This window comes from Falco rusticolus, chromosome 5 (genome assembly GCF_015220075.1).
Source record: "Falco rusticolus isolate bFalRus1 chromosome 5, bFalRus1.pri, whole genome shotgun sequence".
NCBI classification, from domain to species: domain Eukaryota; kingdom Metazoa; phylum Chordata; class Aves; order Falconiformes; family Falconidae; genus Falco; species Falco rusticolus.
In genome coordinates, this window is record NC_051191.1 from 55,218,249 (window position 1) to 55,238,239 (window position 19,991).

Consider the following 19,991-nt stretch of genomic DNA (forward strand, 5'->3'; position numbering starts at 1 on the left):
GCCCAAGGCCCTTTTTGCACTTAACCTGTCTGCAGGAGGCAGGTAAGGATGCCGATGGGCACATCGAGTCACAGGACAATGCTTTCATACTGCCCATGTAACATTTGTGCAGCTTCGGGCCTAATGATTGCTCACCCCAGCATGCTCTGTGATAAGAAAGGGGCTGTAACCCCCCCACCCCCAGGCTTTTACACAGTTATTTTACTGTGTGAAGCCTTGTTACAGGTGCGACCATGAATGTAAGGTGGAAATACTGGTAAATTCCACTGAGCTGGGTTAAAACAGGTTTACCCTCCCCTAGAAAAACCCCTGTAGTTTCCATTGCATGGAGAAGCTGCCAGGCCTGCTTGCTGCAGTTGGCTTTTTGCATCACTTTAACTAGGAGGCAGATGGATCCTTAATATGGCCTGTCTAAAGCAGGCTGTGTAAAAATTGCTGCCTTCTAAGACTGGTGTTCTAGCTCCTTGGGCGAGTGTCCCGAAAGAAAGGAGGTTCACTCCTGTAAAGTCAAGGAGACAGTTAACATTAGGAGATTAATCTTTATTTAGAAGGACAGAAATAATCTTGCCAACTTTTCCATTAATAGCAGTTCTCCCAGCTGCTTCAGCGAGAGGATTAGTGACTCATTCCCTAGAAGTTCATTAAAATGGCCTTCTGTGCCCAGGTGAGCTTCTATTTAAGCTGATTAAAAAAGCAGCAGCTCTCACAGTAGAACAGAGACACCAAGGCCTTCTGAGCTCAGGCATTTGTGGAAGTAAGCAGAGAAGCAGAACACTTTCTGTTTATTCAGAAGGTCTAATCCTGGAAGGAGACTGGGTGTACCATCCTTGGGGAGGAGGTAAGGTGAGCCACCTTTCTCATGCTACTCCCACAGATGATGTCTCTACCTGTATTTCTGCTCCATTTCAGGGTGCAAGCACGGGGAAGGCCACCCTGGGCCTCTATCCCTGTACTCACAGAGCTGGAAGTGAAGGGATTCCTTTGCCCTTTGACAACTGAAGAACTCTGCTCAGCCCTCCTCCAGGGAACCCCTGAGCAGACCTGCTTCCATCCTGCAGTGAGCTAAGCATAGGAGAGGGTATCGTGACACTTGATGTTGGATGCGAGTTAGGAATGGTGACAATTCCTCCAGGGTGTGCTTTTTGGCTCCCTGTTCTCCTGGATTGCCGCAGCGATGAGGGCTTCTCAGAGCCTGGCTCTGGTGTTTTGCACAGTCAGGAAGTTGCTGATGATTCCAGACACCACCTCAGGCTCATTCAGATGCACAAAATGACTCCCAGGCACCTCTACTAGCTGGATGTGCTGGAGGGAAAGGACACAAGATATGGACCGGGAGTACCCAGGGGGTTGTGGGGCAAGTGAGGCAGGACAGTGCTGGGAGGACTAGGGAAGAGCTGGCTCCAGGAGGGCACTATTAATTTGGGACTTTGGCAGCAGCCAAGGTTGGCTTCCCCCTTGCCATGTAAGGGCTATGCCATTCAGGACAAGTCCACTAGTGTGGGCTGTCCATCAAGGTGAGCTGCTTCCTAGCTGCTGGTCCCAGGTTGGTGCACAGAGCAGAGATGCAAGGATGGAGCTTGCTCTCACCTCTTTGAGAGTAGACTCAAACTCCTCCTGTAGAGTTTTCGCAAAGTGATTTCTGCTGTCTAGCTTGTGCGGTACCAAAAGTCCATCTTGTGCTCTGAAAAGCAAGGGCAAGGCTCAGTACAACACATAGCATGCCTCAGTTTGTCTTTGCTGCTGTCCTGGGCAGAAGCAGTGTCCCTAAGACAGTGAGGTGACAGACCCAACTGCTCTTTCCAGGCTGCTCGTAAGCAGCAAGGTTACAGGATCATACACGGTAGTCGGAGGAGCACCACACAGCTTGGCTAAGCAGCTATTTTCTATCCAACTATCTGTTTAATACTTTGGGTGACTGCCTAGTAGTATCAGAGTAGAGACTGGTTAAATATTGTGTCCCCCCAGGACTGACTCTTTAACTGGAGAAGTACACCATTCCCTGCCCCCACCCTGCTTTCTGCTCTTTTTCCTTTCATATAGCCTCTACATCTCCCCTCAGTCCCTTTCTCCCCTCCATGCTGCTGTTTTAAACAGGGTGTGTCCTGCTCGGGGAGGGAGGTACCAGGGCAGTACCAAGGCAGCCAGCACAGACCTGCAGAGCTAAGATCATGCTGTCTCCTACCGTGCTGCAGGTGATGGGACAAGGTGACAAGCCAGGCTCAAAGGCATTCAGTCTGTATGGCCTAGAGGACTTGTCCTTACCATAAAGTTGCATTTCTGGGTAAGTAGGGAAATCCTTAGCCTCTTATGATTTCAACAGACCAGGGAAGCCAAAACTGCACCCTGTTTCCTAGAGAGACTTTTTCACAGCACCACACAGGCCAAGGTAGCCAGAGCCCTGCACATCTTGCCCTCCAAGGAAAAATGCAGAGGACTGACAGAACCAGCTACCCACCCAGACAGCTTCACAGCTTGTGGGACTCTGTGCAAGCCCCAAGCTACTTCACTACAGCTCCTCCCTAGCCCAGGCACCACAGGGCAGAGCTTGCAAGAGCTGGGTCACGTCAGGGGCTCCAGAACCAGCTGGAGGAGGTGGCAGCTGCCGTGGTTCCACCTGTTTGCACAGGCAAGAGGTTTGTGGGTCTGGAGAAGGGGCCAGGCTGGGCTGCTGTGACCGGGCGGAAGAGCCAGGCCAGGAGGAAAGCAAGAAGGAGCAGTGTTGTGGAGGGTCATATTTTCACAGATGGCTCCTTGCTGTAGGGCCAAAGGATGGAAAGTCATGGGACAGGGGCATGAAGGCAGGAACACAGGGAAGACAGGACAGGCATTTCCTCAGTCAGCCTTGCATCAGGGAGGCCCAGCCTGAAAGCACAGCACCAGGCTGAGAGAAGAATGTTCCAGATACTCTCTGCCTGCTCCAGGAGCCTGCCTGGCCCAGGGCAGTAGTGGGGAACTAGGAAAATGCTTTTCACATGTGAGGCTGTGCTGTTGTGCCAACTGGCCTGAAGGTCTGGGTGGCTGCTGCAGAGGAGCGTGTAGTGGAAGGTTCCTGTCTAACCTTTCACTCCCTCTGCCCAGGCTGCAGGGAGGCAGCAAAGGTTGGTTTGGCTTGTGCCTCACTCACAGAATGATGAGAGCACGGTCCTGGATCTTCTGCAGGAGCTCCACGCACTGCTCCACTGTGAAGGCCTCCTGACTCTGCTGCAGGCGCAAAGACAGGGAAAGTGGCAATGGTCAGGGACAGCAGCTGGGGGCAGAGGGTGTCCCTAGAGGGTGTCCCTGATCCCTCCTGTACTAGCAGCTCTGAAGGCAGAAGTGGCTGTGGCCCTGAAGCTGCCATGCTGGGACATGACAGGCAGCCAGGCTGCACAGAAGAGGAGCTGGCTTTGCAAAGGCTCCTTCTGTCCAGCTGCGTTTCAGGACTGCCAACAATGCTGCCTGCTGAGATGCAGCACATGCAGGAATGATCTCATAGCAGAGAAAAGCTTTAAAAATCCTTTTACTGAAGAGGAGATGGTACACTACTCTGGCTTTCATACCCTGGCAGTAGCACAGGTAGTGGAGGCCCTTATATCAAACATAAGGACTGTTAAACTCTCTCCCCTTATACGGGTGACCCGACAAAGAAGCTGACAGAAAGCATCCATCCATCTGCTGCCTGAAGAGTTATAATGGCAGGAAAATGTGGCCAGGAGGCCCTGGGGCAGAGGAACTGCTAAAAAAGAAATCAGTAATATTTTCCAGTGACTCTGTAAGCTGAGTCAGTTAATGATCAAGTGCAGGCTCTTTTAACAGCACCATTTAAAAGACATGTGGGAATTTGGGAAGCAGAGAGTAAACGGCTGGGTGGAGGAAGGGCCTGGGCTCAGTGAGCAAGCCTCCACTATCCCTGAGTTTTCCGTAAGCTCAGGGCTCCAAAGCAGCAGGGGGCATGTCAGAAGAGCAACACTCACGGTACGGACTCTCATGTCTCTGTTATATACCAATCCTGGAATGAAAAAAAAACAAGAGAAAGTCTTCATGTCTCACAGGAGCTGGAGTTGCTCCGTTTCCCCTCACCTCTGGGGTCTGCCCAAGACTCTAAGAGACAGGAGGAATAGGATTAACTCAGATTCTCCTCCTTTCTGATCTCTTTTCTTTAGCCCCCTTCTATAACTTGAGCACTAACCCCAGTTGCTGGGAATGGAGAGGTCTGCCTCCAGACTTAATTGATCCCATTCAGGCTGTGTAAACTTGTAGCCAGGGCACCCTGTACCCTACAAAAGACAATGGCTGTTGGCGCTGCTCCCTTCCCACACCCAGTGTTGGCCCAGCACTGCGATGAGCCCTGTCTCCATGCAGCCCCTTACCAGCGGGTGTCTCAGTTGCTCCTCGCTGCAGCAGGATTGCCCCACCCTCTGCTGTCAGATGTCTGTTTGCTTCTAAGAGCCTGGGGGAGACATGCCAAAGAGACTGTGCTGCTGGAAAAGGGAGGAAGCAAAGCGAAAATGGCACAAGGTGACAGCGAGCTCTCAGGCTGCTTCAGAAAAGAGCAGGAAGCAGCAGCGGCTTCTGGCAGCAGAAGCAAAAGGTCTTGCTGAGATTCCAGGAGGACTTGAAAGGGGAAGTGCAGGGACAGTTTCCCATTCACAGAGCTGCAGCTCTTTCTAAGGTGAGGACAGGCAGCAAGTGAAGAGGACAAACGGGAACCCACCTCTGCAATGCTGCTTCGGGGCTCCGTGCTTTGGGAGTTTGCTGCTTTGCCTCTAGACTCAGTAATCTGTCAATCACCATCCGTTTTGATTTCAGCCATGCATCAGTGTCCTGAAACAAAGAGGTAGGGAACTGGGGTAACCTTGCTGTTCTGAATCATTGTACTCCTTATCAGAGGGCAGAAGAGGGTATTTCACCCTTCAACATCCCTCAGAACTGGTACCAGTTATGGACATCATATTAAAAATATCCATTTCCGGGGGAAAGGGAACAGCAACACTTAAACAGCAAGGTAAGGATAGAAAGCTAAGCACTGCTATAAAGAGCTTAGTAACTTTTTACCCTCACAACCTTTTCTGCCTCTTCCTACCTCACTTCTGAGTTGAGGACAACTATTGAAAAGAACAAGAGAAATCTGGTATCTTTTTGTCTCTCCGACCCTGGGCTTCTGTCCCACTTCTGCCAACCAAAGCTCCAGCATCTGGTAGCGATGATGGCAGATTGGGAATACAGCTTTATGTCCTGCCAGGAACAGAAAAATCCACCTGTCTTGCACCCAGGTCACCTAACAAGCTGTTGGCAAAAAGACCTCAGCTGGCAGTTCCTTGGACAGAGGTTCCAGTTCCTTTTGTACAAGGACATGGCACAGACAAGTGAATTTCAGTGCTAAGAGACTGCAGGATGTGGAACACTACCAAATGTCTCAAGGGCCACCCTAAGCAGGGACCTCAGGCCATGCAACAAGGAGCAGATCTGTGGCTGCCAAAAAGGAGAGCCCCGAGACTTGTGTGAACTGCCAGGAACTGGTCACATCAGTGCCTTCTCTAAGCAAATGAGGGAAGGGAAAGAAAAGAAAAATGTATTTTTTACTTTACAAAGGGAAGGAAAGGACATGTGAAATCTAACCTCTGCAGCTAGCATAAATCCAAGACTTTCCAGCAGGATCAGCTTGTCCACCATCTCAGGATAAAGGGAACAGAACTGAAGAAAGATGAAACAATATGAGAGAAAGAGAAAAACTGAGCAATGAGTGATGTCTTTGTCCTGCTCCACTGGAGAGGGAGTCAGGGAAAGGCCTCTCCTCCCCTGAGATCCGAGTCCAATGCAGTCTGTCCCTTCATTCCTCTCCCATTTGTCTTTCCAGCTGTAGAAACCCCATGAAGAAAGGATGCTTGACTCACCATTCCTGCCACAGACCCACCTGCAAAGGAGAGAACGGTGTCCAGTTATGTCCAGGACATCCCCCAGTAAGAGAAAGTCCCCTTTCCCACAGCAGGAGCTGCCTTAGAAGCAGAAATGTACATTGTGCCAAGGGATAAAGCCCTAGCTGCAGACAGAGCTCTCCCAGTAGACAGGATGCAGGCAGAGAGCAGGGCTGAACATCCCATCCTGCACCATCCCCACCTCCCTCTCACACAGCAAAGGCCATGGAGAAGTTACTAGTTAAAATGCTATGGTGTACAGGTCCTGTAAGCTGTGGCCAGAGCAGCCCTGGGGAGCAAAACCCAGATCATGGCAAAACCCAATCACGTCCCAAGCCTAAGGGGATAGAGCCTGGAGTTCGGTTCCTCTCAGCAAGCTCCATGACCCACCAAGAAGGGCCTGCTGTCCACAGGCTTTGTGGCCTTGTGGGAACTGGGCAGGAGGGCCTGCTGCAAATTCTCCTGCCATTTATCACCCATCTCTGCCCATCACTGTTCCCTCCGGGGGGTGGAGGAAAAGCCAGCGAGAGCTACCACTGTTCATACTACAGGGTCTTGAAAGCAGAGGCATTACAAACAAGGGCACGGATTTTTGAATTGCTCAAGCAGGAACCTGGTACTTGACAGAATATAATAAATATTCCAGCCCAGCTCCTAGCAGCATGTCTTGTAAATTAATTATCTAATCCTATTTCCACAAATCTCACAGCTAACAAGGACAAGAGCCACTTACCCATACTGTGACCCATCAGGGTGAACCGTCTCCACTGCAAGGCTAAGTGGCAATAGACAAAAACAGACAGTGCTGCATTAGAAACCAGAGCAGCGGCATCTTGCTGCTTCTCTAACATGGGCCCTTTCCCCTGAGAGAGCTTTTGCACTGCTCAGTTCTCTTCCTAATCCAGAAATTATAGGCCAGTTTTAAAGAAAAAGAGCCTCTACCACCTCGTTTCCTTGGTAGTTAAGTCATCCAGCTATCAAGCTCTCTCTGTATGACAAACAAGCTACAGCAAATTCCCTTTCGTTGCCAGACATAAGACTGGCAAGAAGCAAAGGAGCCTAATTGGGCAGCATCTGCTGGAAAAGAGAAACCTTGACAAAGCATCCTGCTGCAGGGCATTCCACAAGAGCCGTGAGGACACAGAGACAGGTCCACTGCCTTGGGGAAATCATGATTACTCCAAGCGGAAGCTCTCTGGACCATTTAGCACATCAGGCTCTTCAGTGCATTTTTATGGCACTCCAAGAGGCTTATGGGAAAATACTGCTTCAACAGTGCTGCCCATCTGAAATACACCTCACTGAAAGATGTGGTTTACCCTCTAGTACATCAAAGAACTTCTAGTGGCTATTGGTATACTGAATGAGGGATGCAAAACTGCACATGCCACAACCTCCCGCAAGATCAGCACCGAGATGGGCAGTTATATCAGGAGTTATTAAGAACCCAAGACACCTTGGTTTACAGCTTTCTTTGTACAATACTAAAGCAAGCTGCCATCTGGGAGAATCAAGAGTCTCCAGCTTACACCTAACACTGGTTAGAGGTCACTGGCTGCTTACAAAAAGTCAGTCTGGCAAAACTATTTGCATCTACCACTTTGCCACTACTGCTTTTTAGTACAGAAACACTCGCTTCCCAGGGCTTTCTGTTTCTTCCTCTCACAAGATAGCGAGGAAGAGGGATACTGATTCAGTCTGTGGTCACAAAGCATCAGCTAACACCAGGCTGGGGAGAAGCAGAGGGAACTGACCCTTCTGGCAGTAAATGCTGCCTTCTTGTTTAAGGAGCAGGAGCAATATAGCACCCCCTGCACAAACATCCCCTCAAGGGCCCCTTCAACCACCCACCTGCTGCAACCCGGCGCACATCGGTCACATAATCCAGAAAATGGTAGGGGGAGCCTGCAGGTCGGTGGGATGACAAGCCGTGGCCAGAAAAGTCCATTGCCACATAATAGCAACCTGAAAGGGAGAGAGTATCAGATTAGTGTAGCCCTGCAACGCAAGAACCATCCTAATGAGCCAGACCTACCTCTGGGGAGCAGTGGAATGAGCTTGTCAAAAGTGTTGGCATTGTCCAGCCAGCCGTGCAAGCACAGCACAGGGTGTCCCTCTGAGGATCCCCAGGCCTTGGCTGCCACATGGCCCCACGGCACTGGGAACTTTAACTCTGAGAACATGCCCAAAATAAAGTGATGTCCCTGGAGAGCCGCACTCAAGTAGGTCCCAGGAATCTTGTTAATGGCCCAGAGCTCTGAAAAAGAGTAATACAGGTCTTTAGTAACTCACCAGCCTCCTGTGGTCTTAATTAGCAGCTTGATGATTTATAGGTCCCCATTCAACATCCCAAGCTGCCGTCCCTGGCTGCCTGTTTGGGGAATCTTCCTCCCAGCACGTACTAGTGATGCTCCTAGGAAGAAACATGCTTTCCCTATGCAGGAGGAGAAACCCTCCTCTCTGTGTCTCTGCAGCAGCTGCAACCTGACCAGAAGGTACAGGAGCTCTGGCAAGAGAGAACCACACAGAATTCCCCCAGCTAGCTGCAGTCAGCCAGGCACCTGTCCTGGACCAAAAAGACAATTTGGGGAATAAGGATGCTGCCTCCTGTACTAGACTGTTACCACCTTCTCTTTTACCTTGGTGTTTCTCCTCTTTTACACCACCAGCTGGCACCTTCAAGAGAGGAGCTGGCTACATGCCACACAGCAGGTCTCTGCTGTCACCCTCCTCTGCACCCCTGAGGGCCAGGGACCCTGCACGGGATATGGGTCCACCACCTCCCAGGCACCTGCTCAACCTCAGACCCGTCTCATCACTGCGAATCTGCCTGGCAATCGCTGCACTACCTCTGACTGTTACTCAACCTTGGGTTCCTGAGTGAACCCCCAGCTCTACCCAGCCTCTGGGGATCTTCCAGGGGTGGTCTGAATACCTCCCCTTTACCCCCAAGCTCTTCTGACCCCTGTGGCCCCCCATTCCCAAGTCTCCCGTGCCATATACCCTTCCCAGTGACATGTTTCAGATCTCTGCTCCCTTAAATAGCCCCTGAGACCTAACAGCAATTAAATCACTCTGCAAGTCCCTCCTGAGCCCATACCTCTGTAAGGTGTGAGGTCAGAGGGTGTAGGCTGAGAGGGGAGGCTGCCATCAGGGCCTTGAGACCAATTACAGGCCCTAATGGTCCCAGTCAGCCACACCTGGGGCCTCCCTATCATCCCTCTCTTCCCCCTACATCTTTCCCTCCCACCCATGAGCCGATTTACGCTCAACCGGGACCGGGACCATCCCCAGCCCCGCTGCGGGAGCGCTGGTCTGCAGCAGCGACGGCAGCCCCGGCACCACGGCCCTGCCTGCCGCCACCGCGGGGCCGCGCCTGACCCTGATCCCTGATCAGGATCGGGCCCGATCCTGACAACCCTGGGCCGACTTCCCGGCGTGACCGCGGGCCTGCCCGCTCCCCACGGGCCTGCCTGGCGGGCTGGGCTCCTGGCAGAGCCTGACTGCCCTCCCCGAGCCCGCCCCGCCTGGGCTCCGGCCCCGGGGTCCCTCCCGGCTCTCGGGTGGGGTCTCCCTACACCTGGGCCTTCGCCTCCGGGCACCCTGGGGCAGCTGGTCTCGGTCCCGGGGAAGGGCTGCCCGGGGACCGACCTCCGCACGGCCGCGGCACCCGGAGCGCCAGGGCTGCTGGCGGCCGCCCCGGCCCCGCTCCCCGCGCCGCCCGCACGCTGCGCCCGGCCCGCCGCAGCCCTACCGCTCCGTCCGGCCGGGGCGCAGAGCAAGGCCGCGGCGGGAGGACGGAGCCCGGCGGCAGGGCGGGCCATGCCGGCCGCGCCGCCCTGCTCCCCGCCTCCCCGGGGCGCCGCCTGCTGCGCCGCTGGCCCGGGGCCGCCGTGGCCCGCGGGAGGCGCTGGGGCGGGCCAGCCGCCATCTTTGTCCTCCCTCGTCGCCTCCCGGCTGCGGGCGTCCGGCTGGGAAGCGGGGTGGTGGGCGGGAGGGCGGGGAGGCGCGGCTTTCCCTGCCCGGGGAGCGTTTCCAGGTTCCCCACCATTCCCCACCCTTGGCCCTACGGCCCATCCCGGCAAACGCGACCCTCTACAGCACCGCACCTACTCGCTTTCCTCCTGGCCTGGCTCTTCCCCCGGTCACAGCAGCCCAGCCTGGCCCCTTCTCCAGACCCACAAACCTCTTGCCTGTGCAAACAGGTGGAACCACGGCAGCCGCCACCTCCTCCAGCTGGTTCTGGAGCCCCTGGCGTGACCCAGCTCCTGCCCTGTGGTGCCTGAGGCAGGTGGAAGCTGTGGGCAGGAGCTGGCACCTTCCTCAGAGCCTGCATTTGCATGGGGCTCGGTGAGAGTAACATGGAATTAATGATCTACCAGGGATCTGGAGCTGCGATCAATCTACTGGGCATGTTAGGGAGCTGTGAGGAGTTGCAGTCACGGAGGCACGGCCTCATCCTTGACTACCTGCAGAAAGCACGTTACTGACAATGGAAACTGCCTGTACTGCAGCAACACAGCATGAGGTATTTCAACTGTGACCCAGGAGCATCGTAGCGACATCAAAAAGGCTCAGTGCTTGACACCAATGCTAAACTTCTGTCTCTCTCTGATAGAGAAACTCTTCTGAACTCGTAACACTTGCTGGAATCGCGTTGGTCCACTGACAGCAGTTGCTCCCATACTGTGACCCATCACAGTGCACTGACTCTACGGCAGGACCAAGCTGCAGCAGATAAACAGCAGACAGCACTGCCTTAGCCGCTCCACTCTTCTGCAAAAACAGACCCCTCTTAGCTAGAGAGGCTTCTACATAGTTTGCCTCATTAGTTGCTCAGAAGGGGGGTGGCTGCATAGACCAAGCTTCAAGAATGTATCTGAGGATGGCTGGGAACACTGCTTGCTGGTGCCTCGCATCTCCTCCAGCAATCAGTCTGCCAGGCCTAATGCAGGCCACAACCGATCCCCTTCAGTGAAGGACTCTGCAGTCAAACAAAGCAAAGTCAAACCATGCTGTGAGCAGTGGGATGCCTTGCTGGATCAGTTGGAGAGAGTAGAATGAATGTCTGTTCTTAGGGAGTCTTTTTTTTTTTTTTTTTTATATTGGTAATTGAAAACTCTCTGCTTGGTTCAGCACATCAGTCTCCTAAATGACACAATACATTTTCAGAACGGTCTGCAAAGCTTGAAAGAAACCAGTGTAGAAGCTTACAGCCCTGCTTGTCCTGCCTAGCTCAAACTTATCCTGCCAAAATAGGCTCTGCACCACAGTAGTTGAAAGGTAACCTTGGGGACCCATTGCTGAGAAGAAATAGGAGCTATGAGGGAAATCAGAACATGAATTCTTACAGTTTTGGAAAGTCCAGTGCATTGTTTTTTCTTAGGCCTCCATGGAGGGAGGAACAGGAAAACAGACCATAAATGCTGGGGAGCCACATAGAGCGTGAGAGGACACAGTACCGTGTATGGCTTCTTTCCTACAACTGTCAGAGGCAGGTGTCTGATTACAAAAGGTGAAAAGCAAAAGACACCTTGCAGAACAGATTTGTAAAATGCACTCCATAATCAGTCACTGCTGTTGTGGAGGGCAGCACCTTCCTGCGATTTGCTGGGATTTCTTGGTGACACAAGCCACCATAAAGCGGTGTAATTGTTACGCAGTGTCTGCTAGGCTTGTGGTACTTCTGGCTGTGGCATGGCTTTTGAGGAAGAGGACCCTGTATCAGGAGCAGAAGTGATACGGACCCTTTGCACAAACCTCTGCGGTTGGTGGAACAACAGGCTGTGGCCAGGAAAATCCATTGCCACGTAACAGCAATCCGAAAAGGAGAGAGAATCAGGCATGCAGACCTGAAACATGACACAACCTATCCTCGTGAGCCAGACCCACTTCTGGAGAGCAGTGGAATGAACCTATTGAAGGTGGTGGCATTGTCCAGCCGGCCATGCAAGCACAGTACAGGGTATCCCCTTCACAGACCCCAGGCCTTGGCTGCCACATGTCCCTCAGGCACAGGGAACTTTACCTCTGAGAACTTGTACACACAAGCAACATCCTCTGACTGCTACATGCTGGAAGCTGATCCCAGGGAGCTTGTTAACAGCCAAGAGCTCTGGACAGAGCTTGTAGGTAGATGTTAATTACCAGAGTGGTTTATCTGGCAGCCCTGACCTCTACCTAATAGCAGTTTTGGGCACCAGCCTTGTTTGGGATAACACTGGGACCTGCTATAAATGCTTGCACTGGTGGTATGTGCGTCACCACTCACAGCTCTTGGACCCTCTCCCCCACCACCTTGGGCCGTCTCCCCAACTCTGGCAGCCAGTAGGATGTGGTCTCTCTCTGCTTTGAGTCACAGACATGACCTCTGGGGCTTAGGTGGGAATGATGCGTTCTCTAGTGAATTTGGACTCCTGTGACATGCATCCCAAGTCACTTCTGGTAGGAAGCTCCATCAGCAGGCACCTCATGGGAAAGGAAAAATTTCTCACAGAATTCATCAGCAATTGGTGATGTGGGATAGAGCTCCAAGTGGAGAAGGCTGCACTGGGATGCAGCCCTGGACCTTCCCTCAGGAGCAGGACCATCATCCTACTAGCCAAAGCCAGATTGTTGAGATCTTTTCCAGGTCCCTCATGACTTCTTTAGCAATGCTTCTTACCCCTCTGAAAGAGCAGTCCAGCATCTTACAAGACTGCATATCTTCCCCTCAACCACCTGGCAAACCACCCCCCAGGAGGAGGGCTCTGTGCAGGATGCATGGCAAAATTTAGATAGCTCAGAATTAATTTTGCTGCAGCTACTTCTAAGAAATGCTGCAGGCTACTGCAGTGGAATTGCTCCTTGTGGAGGATCAAATTAGACTCTGCCTGGAAAGGTGCTGGGGTGTTGGCTGGGCTGCATGGGCCTGGTGGTAAGAAAGGCTGGTTTTGCATAAAGAAATGGGAGTTAGTTTGAGATATCCCCTGTGCTTAGCAAAGGATAATTTAACCTCGGTGTCCTTGCAAAGGAGGAGGTGACCTGCAAGAGTGAACGTTGGGACATGCAAAGCTGTTACTCTCTGCTGACTTGGAACAGCATTGATCAGTTTGTGCTAGCTGCAGATTGGATGAGGAAACTTTAAGTACAGCAAATTGATTGCTATCAAGGGACAAATTCCCCATAGCTGGTTGGATTCAAGCACTGAAGTACTGACATATTGATCTATTTATGGTGATCTATTAGTAATAGCCCTGTACCCCAAACTCTCTTGTGCAGTTATACAAGTAAAAAACCATGCTATTGCTAGCTTAAGTGTTTCCTTTCAGAAGATATATAGGGGATATACCTCTGTATAAAGCCCCACATCGTGAACATGTGCTGCAATTTATAGTAGACAGAAAAATAAAAGTGAGCACAGGGCAGCATGTATCACGTAACCAGCCCCAGCATGCTGGCTCCCAGGCTTTGGGTTTATGGGCAGCAGGCAGGTCTGGGGTGCTGTTAGGGCCTGCAGAGCAGTTCTTTCTGTGACAAGAACCAGCTTCTTCCCTGTTCTAGCAGCCCAGAACAGGGGAGTGATCCCTGCAAGAGAGGGGGGAAGTCTGGTGAGTGCAGAGCTGTTGGTGTCGGGTGCAGGCGCTGCTTGGGCAGCCCACAGTGCAGTCAGTGGGAGGAGAGAGGCACTCGACCACAGGGAAGCCCCCACCTCCCCAGTGCATGGATCCCTAATAAGTCTTCTTCTCTTTGTCATGCAAACTCTTTGATGTCCCCCTGCCTGAGAACAGCTGCCCTTTTGGTCTCTGTCTTGTACACAAGATTGCAGAGGTGAGGACCTTATCCCCTAATTTGACTTGTTCTGGAAGGAAAACACAATTTAAGAAAGGTGAGGCCTCAATGAGGGTCTGAACTACAGATCTATACCCTGCAGACATTTGAGATCTCCCTCCCTTGAGCCCCATCCACAACCCTTGCCTTGGAGATAGTTCCAGGGAGTCACAAGAGTTTAAACAAGCTGCCCACAGGGGAAGAATTGGGGTGGAATATGAACATCCTGCTATCCCCAGGCTCTGCTCAACAGCAGCAGACCCATACAGTACCTCACATGGTGTACTTTTCCTTTGATTTTCCCTCGTTTTGTGTTGAATTTCACTAATGTGAATGAGTTTCTGATGACTGAAATAGCTGCTGACATATTAAGCTCAAAAAATGCTGTGATAGCTTAAGGTGGTCTCTCTCTCCTTGCTCCACGCAGGTGCCTGTTGCCCTCCTCATCCCAGAGCTGACCAGCCCAGCAGAAAATGGGAGAGACAAATAGATGCTAGCTCTTTACCCGTCTCAGTTTGGGGCCAGTGTGATAGTTTAAATGGAAATCTTTGTTTAAGTTAATAAGCCAAGCTATGAGTGGTTAAGAAAGTGGCATGCATCTGCTCCAGGGACTAACCTATAGCAGAATTTGGATAGTGGGGCTGCTGGAGTGTTAAATCATTCCCACATGAACCACCACCATTCAGCTGGAAGCAGCCCCAGGCACACACCATGCGTCGGCTCCAAGTGGTGCACATTTGTATCACTTTATTTGCAACTAATGAAATAGCTAGAAACATTTATTGTGTATAAATTATATATGAGCACCCATAATACAAATAAACTCTTTCCTGTCTCAGCTTTCCGTTTGCTTCTTAATCAGAAAGTCTTTTATATTTGCAACAGATTCAGAAGTCTGCTGATTCCCATCCTCTGGGCCCGTTTTAGTTAACTAGGGGGGTGAGCTAATCTCCGGGTCTCTACAAAACCCATACATACCTATAGAACAAGCACCTATTTTAATGTATGAAGTGGCAGGGGAAGGAGAGGAGTTTGTCTCCAACTCTTGTCTAGACTTAACCTTCCTTCACTTGGAAAATCTGGCAGGTTTCCCATAGGCTGAGACAAAATAATAGCGAAAACCAGAAGTAACCTGACACTTGTAATTACAGGCCTACCAGCTCCTTATTGACCTCAGACAGAATAAGGAAATAGCACATATAAGGATAATTTAAAAACAAGGGAAGAGTTCTAGTTAATGCCAAGTCTCCTGTGTTTATGGAAAAGAATACCTATAACTGCTTGGGAACTTTTGGAGATGTAAGTTACAGGTTTGGGTTATGGATTTGGCTGATAAATGTAAAAGCTGTTGATGTGATAGGGCTCCAGCAAGGAAACTGATACAGTCTTACACTGTGTTTTGATTTTTTTAAAAATGGAATGATACCAAACTAACATATTTTGTAGTAATTGGACTGAAAATTGACAAGCTAGCAAGTGTGAAAATGCTAAAGTTGGTACAAGCACGTAACATGTTTTTGAAACAGCCCAATGGTGAGTTAACACAGTCCACGTTTTCTGGTCTGGGAGCCCTGTCTGTGGAAGAAGTGTCTCTGGTGAAGGCTTGACTCATGGCATAGGAGCAGCTGAATGTGAGCTCCCAGTGCAACACCACAGTCAGAAAGGCTAATTCCATCCTTCGATGTATAAGCAGGGAATGTGAAGCAGGTGTAATGAGATTATATTGCAGGAGATTTTATTTTGTCTGCTAGTTCCATGGATGTGATTACTGATGTGAAATTCCCAGTTCTGACATCTAAGATTCAAGGAGAAAGTTAACAAGTTGGAGAGGCTTCCTGCAAGAGCTCTAAGGCTTGTTAAGGGGATGGAAGGAGGAGGAGTGCTTAGGACTGATATGATCAAAGCCTAAATATACCTATGCAGGATTAATTTTTTCCTCTTCTAATTGCTGCTCTGTCTAACAATGGTACAAGAAAAAACAGTCCAGAGATGAGGTATACATGTTATAACGGAGAAAGTAGTTAAATATTTGAGCAGTTTACTTAGGGTAGTGGCAGCTTCCCAACCATTGGCAGTTTTTTAATTAAGATGGGATGTTTAACAAAACAACAATGATTAATGTGATGGTTTCCTTTGACCTGTGATCATCTGGAAAGCAGACCAGTCTGGAAAATAGTCTAGTGCAACAGACACTGCTTTCGGATGGTACCAGCCTGCAATGCTTCTGCTACAGCTGCTCCCAAAACTATAGCCCGTGGCTGTACTCCTTCTTGTCTTCTACGTTGTTTTTCTTGGTTTAGAGGCTCAGCTTCCTCAGGTGAGGAACCCCCTGCTTCTAGGTCCAGCACTGACTTAGGACCTTTCTGCTATGGGGTCTGTGTCTTGGATCACTCCCTGTGGTATGGACTCTCATGGCGGTTTTTGTTTGCTTTGGAGAAAACCCTGAAGCAGGTGGGCATAGATCAGACTGTGCCTGCATCCTGTGAGTGGGGTTCAGCATCACCTCCCATCTCAGCATGGGGGAACAAATCTGGGGAAGCATGGGCAGGACTGAGGCTACGTGTTCCAGGCAAAGGATTCTGAGTGGAGGACCCAGGCAAGGTCCACCACTTTTAGACAGCACTCCAGGAACATGTCCTGAAAATGTGGGATAATACGGAGAAGCAACAGGCCTCAGGCACACAATGTAATCCTTAACTGAGCTTTTCCCTCCATGTCTTGTGTGCAGCAATGTTAGGAGGAATTAGCTGAGGTGGTCATGGATTTACGGGCTCACAGAGCCGCAGGGAGCTCAACCTGAGTCCATTGGTGCAGTGGGCTGGTACCTCATTTCCCCTGTCCCAGGTCATCCTCTGTTACTGCTTTAGGGTGTTTGACATATAGGCAGATTCAGAGACGAGGGAGTAGTTTGCTATACAGTTATAAAAGGCTGTTTGTTTACTCTGCAGCTGCTTAAATCTGACCTAAATACCTATCAAGCTATGCAGCCCGGTGCTTTCTTTGAAAACCTAGAAGGTCACTGACTGCTGGGTCTTCCTCCCTCTAATGAACCAGGGGCATGTACAGAGCTGTAATGGCACTGGCAACAAGTGAGAACTGCCCTGCCTTTTTTCCCTTACTCTGCTTTTGGAGTTTTGCAATAATAAACATACAAGAGTTGCTACACTTGTGTCCTCACATCAATAACTGTGCATGTTATAAAAACCTGAAGCAGAAGATCAGGTACACTTTAACCTCAGCTTTCTGGACCTATGTGATTGTAAGGGAAGGAGCTGGTTGTGCCCACCTGCCCTCCTTTGCACAGGGAAACCCCGTCCTTGAAATAGCAGCCTGAACAGGCACCAGCAAAGCATCCTACCGTCCTACTGGGCTGCCTCTGCCCAGCACTGTACCCTCTGCTTGCCACAGCTCAGCTCCGCGCCTCTGCACCCCGCAACAGCCACCTTGTGAAGCCCAGCCTCCCAATGGCAACTGCTGTGCCCAGGCTCAGCAGCACGCTGGCTTGCTCGGCTTCTCAGCTTCGCTCCCGACCTTGCTGCCTGCAGGCACGTCAGGTTGTACGTTGCCCATCGGAGCCAGGAGAACAGACCCGTGTTCGCTGCTGCTCTTGTGAGCCTCAGGCACGGCCAAGGAGCATGCAGGAGCCCTGTGTGGGGCTGGCAGCGCAGGCTGAAGCACACAAGCACGTCTGCCGTGGCTGTGGAGGAAAGCCAGAACAGCAGAGGGTATTGCAGACTGGAATGAAGGCGCATCAGCAGTAGTGGCTGGAGTGTCCGTTGCACAGCTGGCTATGGCTCCCCACTCTCAAGCCCTCCATGACACACAGCATCTCTTGGTACGGGAGTGCACGAGCTCTGTGCCAGAGGCTGGCAGCCTGCAAGCAGTGGTGCACAGCTCGCTGCAGCTGTGCTAGGTCACTCTGCCCTGGGCAGCCCCTATACCTTCAATTTCCTGGAAAGCAGTTTCTCATTGTTAGTGAGAAGAGCCCTGCTCTTGGAGGGGAAGGAGGGGCCAGGCCACCGCTTCACGCAAAGGGGCCACTACTTGTGCTAATTTTTCTCATAAGAGTTGAACTAATACAACCTCCGCTGGCTCTAAACCACAGAAAAGTGTTTTTGTTTGGGGCTTTTTTTTCTGAGGGGAGCAGAGGAAGGGGGCTGGGGGATTTTTGCTGTTGGTTTTGCCCTGGCTTTCTTTTTTTGTGTTGTTGTTGAGGTTTTTTTTTTCTTCTTCTTAATGCTTTGCTGTTAGCACCTCCTAAAAGGAGGCTTTTAGAAAGTTAAGGGGGACCACCTAGAAAAGGGGAGGAAGGGTCAGAAGGGAGAAACCACCTAAGACTGTGTGTAGTCAAAGTTTGTACATTTTGTACTGTTTGCAGGATGGACTTGCAGCACATCAGGAGATCATGAATAGTCATTTCCTATCCACACCCCAAGCATCCTTCTGTCCTCTCTGTACAAAATCTCATGCACTGCCTGCATCACCTCTCATGCCAGAGTACCCAGGCCTGCCCCATGCCCCTTCCTTCCCATCTGACCATCTGGCAGGAACCCTGTCTGGGTTCTGTCTGGGCCACTTGGATTGTTCCATCACCAGGGCAGTTTCACATTCCATCCACAAAGCCAGGGTGCACACCGGTGGGCAGCAGCACCTTGGGTCTGGCTGGACGCCCAGCAGGGCACTGAGCCCCTAAGCCATCAGTCATTCATCCACTGGAGATGATGCTCCAGCATCAGCTGAGCTTCTACTCAAAGGTTTGCTGGCTGAAGGGCAAAGCAGTACTGACACATCTAATACATTCACAGATCTTCCTACCCCGCGTGCCCTCTATGTTCTTCTCCTTTCACTTTTCTGTACCTCTCTTACTTTCTTCTGAAGATTTTCAGTGCCTCATTCTCTCCATCTCAGTTCTTTTCCTCACTGTATTACTTTCTCCCTTACTCTGAGGCAATGCATGCCTTTCGCTTTCCCAGAAAAGCATCTTTATTCAGCAGTTTGCAGTGACCTGCCCCAAAATACCTTTCTTCTTCCCACACTTCCCAAACTGGCAGGGGCATATAGACAGCTTGTGGCTCTTTCTACCTGGTGCAGGCCATAAGGAATCCGCACACTGAGAAAGAGCGAAGCTGTTAGGATGTTATTGGCTCTTGGGTTGCTGGATGTCAACATCTTTGAACTTACAAAGGAAGACTTGGAGGTTACTGAAGAACAAGCAGAGAAGTACCACAAAGCAGAACTATGATCCAAAGGTAGAATGAACTCAGACCTACTGCTCTCAGCAGCTGGACTTCAGACAAAACTCTCTGGAAATGGTTCATTCTGTCAGCAGCTCTATCAATTAATGCTTTCATGTTTAATGTTTTTTGAAGTTTCAGTATCAGGGATAGTGAGGGTATATGTATCCTTAGGCGGAGGAAAAAATAATGAGTAGGATAAAACTTGTCATTCTAAGAACAAATCCTGGCCTCTTCCTGGGAGCTGTGCTTCTCCATGCTGTCATCAGCATCCTGGGCATCTCAGATACCCTGTCTTTAGGATGGATCCAGCTTTCTCCAGAGACATACCAGTGGGCAGAGTTCAAAGTGAGCTGCTTACAGCAGGACCATTATCCTGTCTGCATCCCCACTGCCATCAGACAGAGCCTTTCAGGCAGGTATCCATGCGCTGAAAGCAGTTGGGGAAACAAGCACCAATCCAGTGGTGAGAGCATGGGGAGTCTCTTGGTTCTAGGGAATTTACTTGTATTCTTTTTTTCTTAAGAAAACTCACTTAAAGAAAGGCTTTATTTTTCCACCTTAAACACATCCAGGCTTGGTTTCAGGCTAACAGGGAAGAAGTGCAGCACTAGCGAAGCCAGTGCTTGAGCATGGCTTGGTTGCCATCTCCTTCTTCATGTCACAGGATACAAAGCTACTTCAGGATCCTTGTGTTTTCCACCTAAATGAAGGCACTTCAGAAGTACCTCGCTCCTGAACACATTTTGGGTCCTGTGAGTGAAGTCTGAACTTTGGAAAATTGTAATGGTGCTATCCTGAGATGTCTCACCAGCTTTTATTGCTGAAGAGGATTGCTGCAATATGCTTCAAGTGTAACTGCTGTGAGGTCACAGTTTCAAGTGGATGAGAGAGCGAAGAGCAAGACCCACAGACAATCTCTGAGCAGTGAGGCTTGTTGTTACTTTTTGCAGGCAAAGACAAAGAAGAATAAAAGGCAGAATTAGACTAGTCCATTTGTTAAGGCAAGGTGGCTGGTAGACTCTATGAAGTCACCCAATAAATGCTATAAATA

The 19,991-nt window shown here is 50.6% G+C and overlaps 1 protein-coding gene across 13 annotated transcripts; it reads right to left on the reverse strand.

Moving 5' to 3' along the window:
* Positions 1-519: 519 nt before the first annotated feature.
* On the reverse strand, positions 520-10,258 carry SERHL2 (serine hydrolase like 2). Of its 13 annotated transcripts, none has more exons than XM_037390504.1 (12): positions 10,008-10,254; positions 7,930-8,151; positions 7,746-7,859; positions 6,628-6,669; positions 5,874-5,893; positions 5,599-5,673; positions 4,694-4,803; positions 4,350-4,429; positions 3,954-3,988; positions 3,125-3,198; positions 1,588-1,681; positions 520-1,302 (listed from the first exon to the last, which is right to left on the reverse strand). In XM_037390504.1, exons 1-12 carry the CDS (start codon positions 10,234-10,236, stop codon positions 1,186-1,188), a joined length of 1,212 nt encoding a protein of 403 aa, XP_037246401.1. In that variant the 5' UTR covers positions 10,237-10,254; the 3' UTR covers positions 520-1,185. The 13 variants fall into 13 exon arrangements, with proteins under 13 accessions (XP_037246401.1, XP_037246399.1, XP_037246412.1 ...); XM_037390502.1 differs by having other exon boundaries at positions 3,125-3,201; positions 10,008-10,253; XM_037390515.1 differs by having other exon boundaries at positions 1,036-1,302; positions 3,125-3,201; positions 10,081-10,253.
* Positions 10,259-19,991: the final 9,733 nt, after the last annotated feature.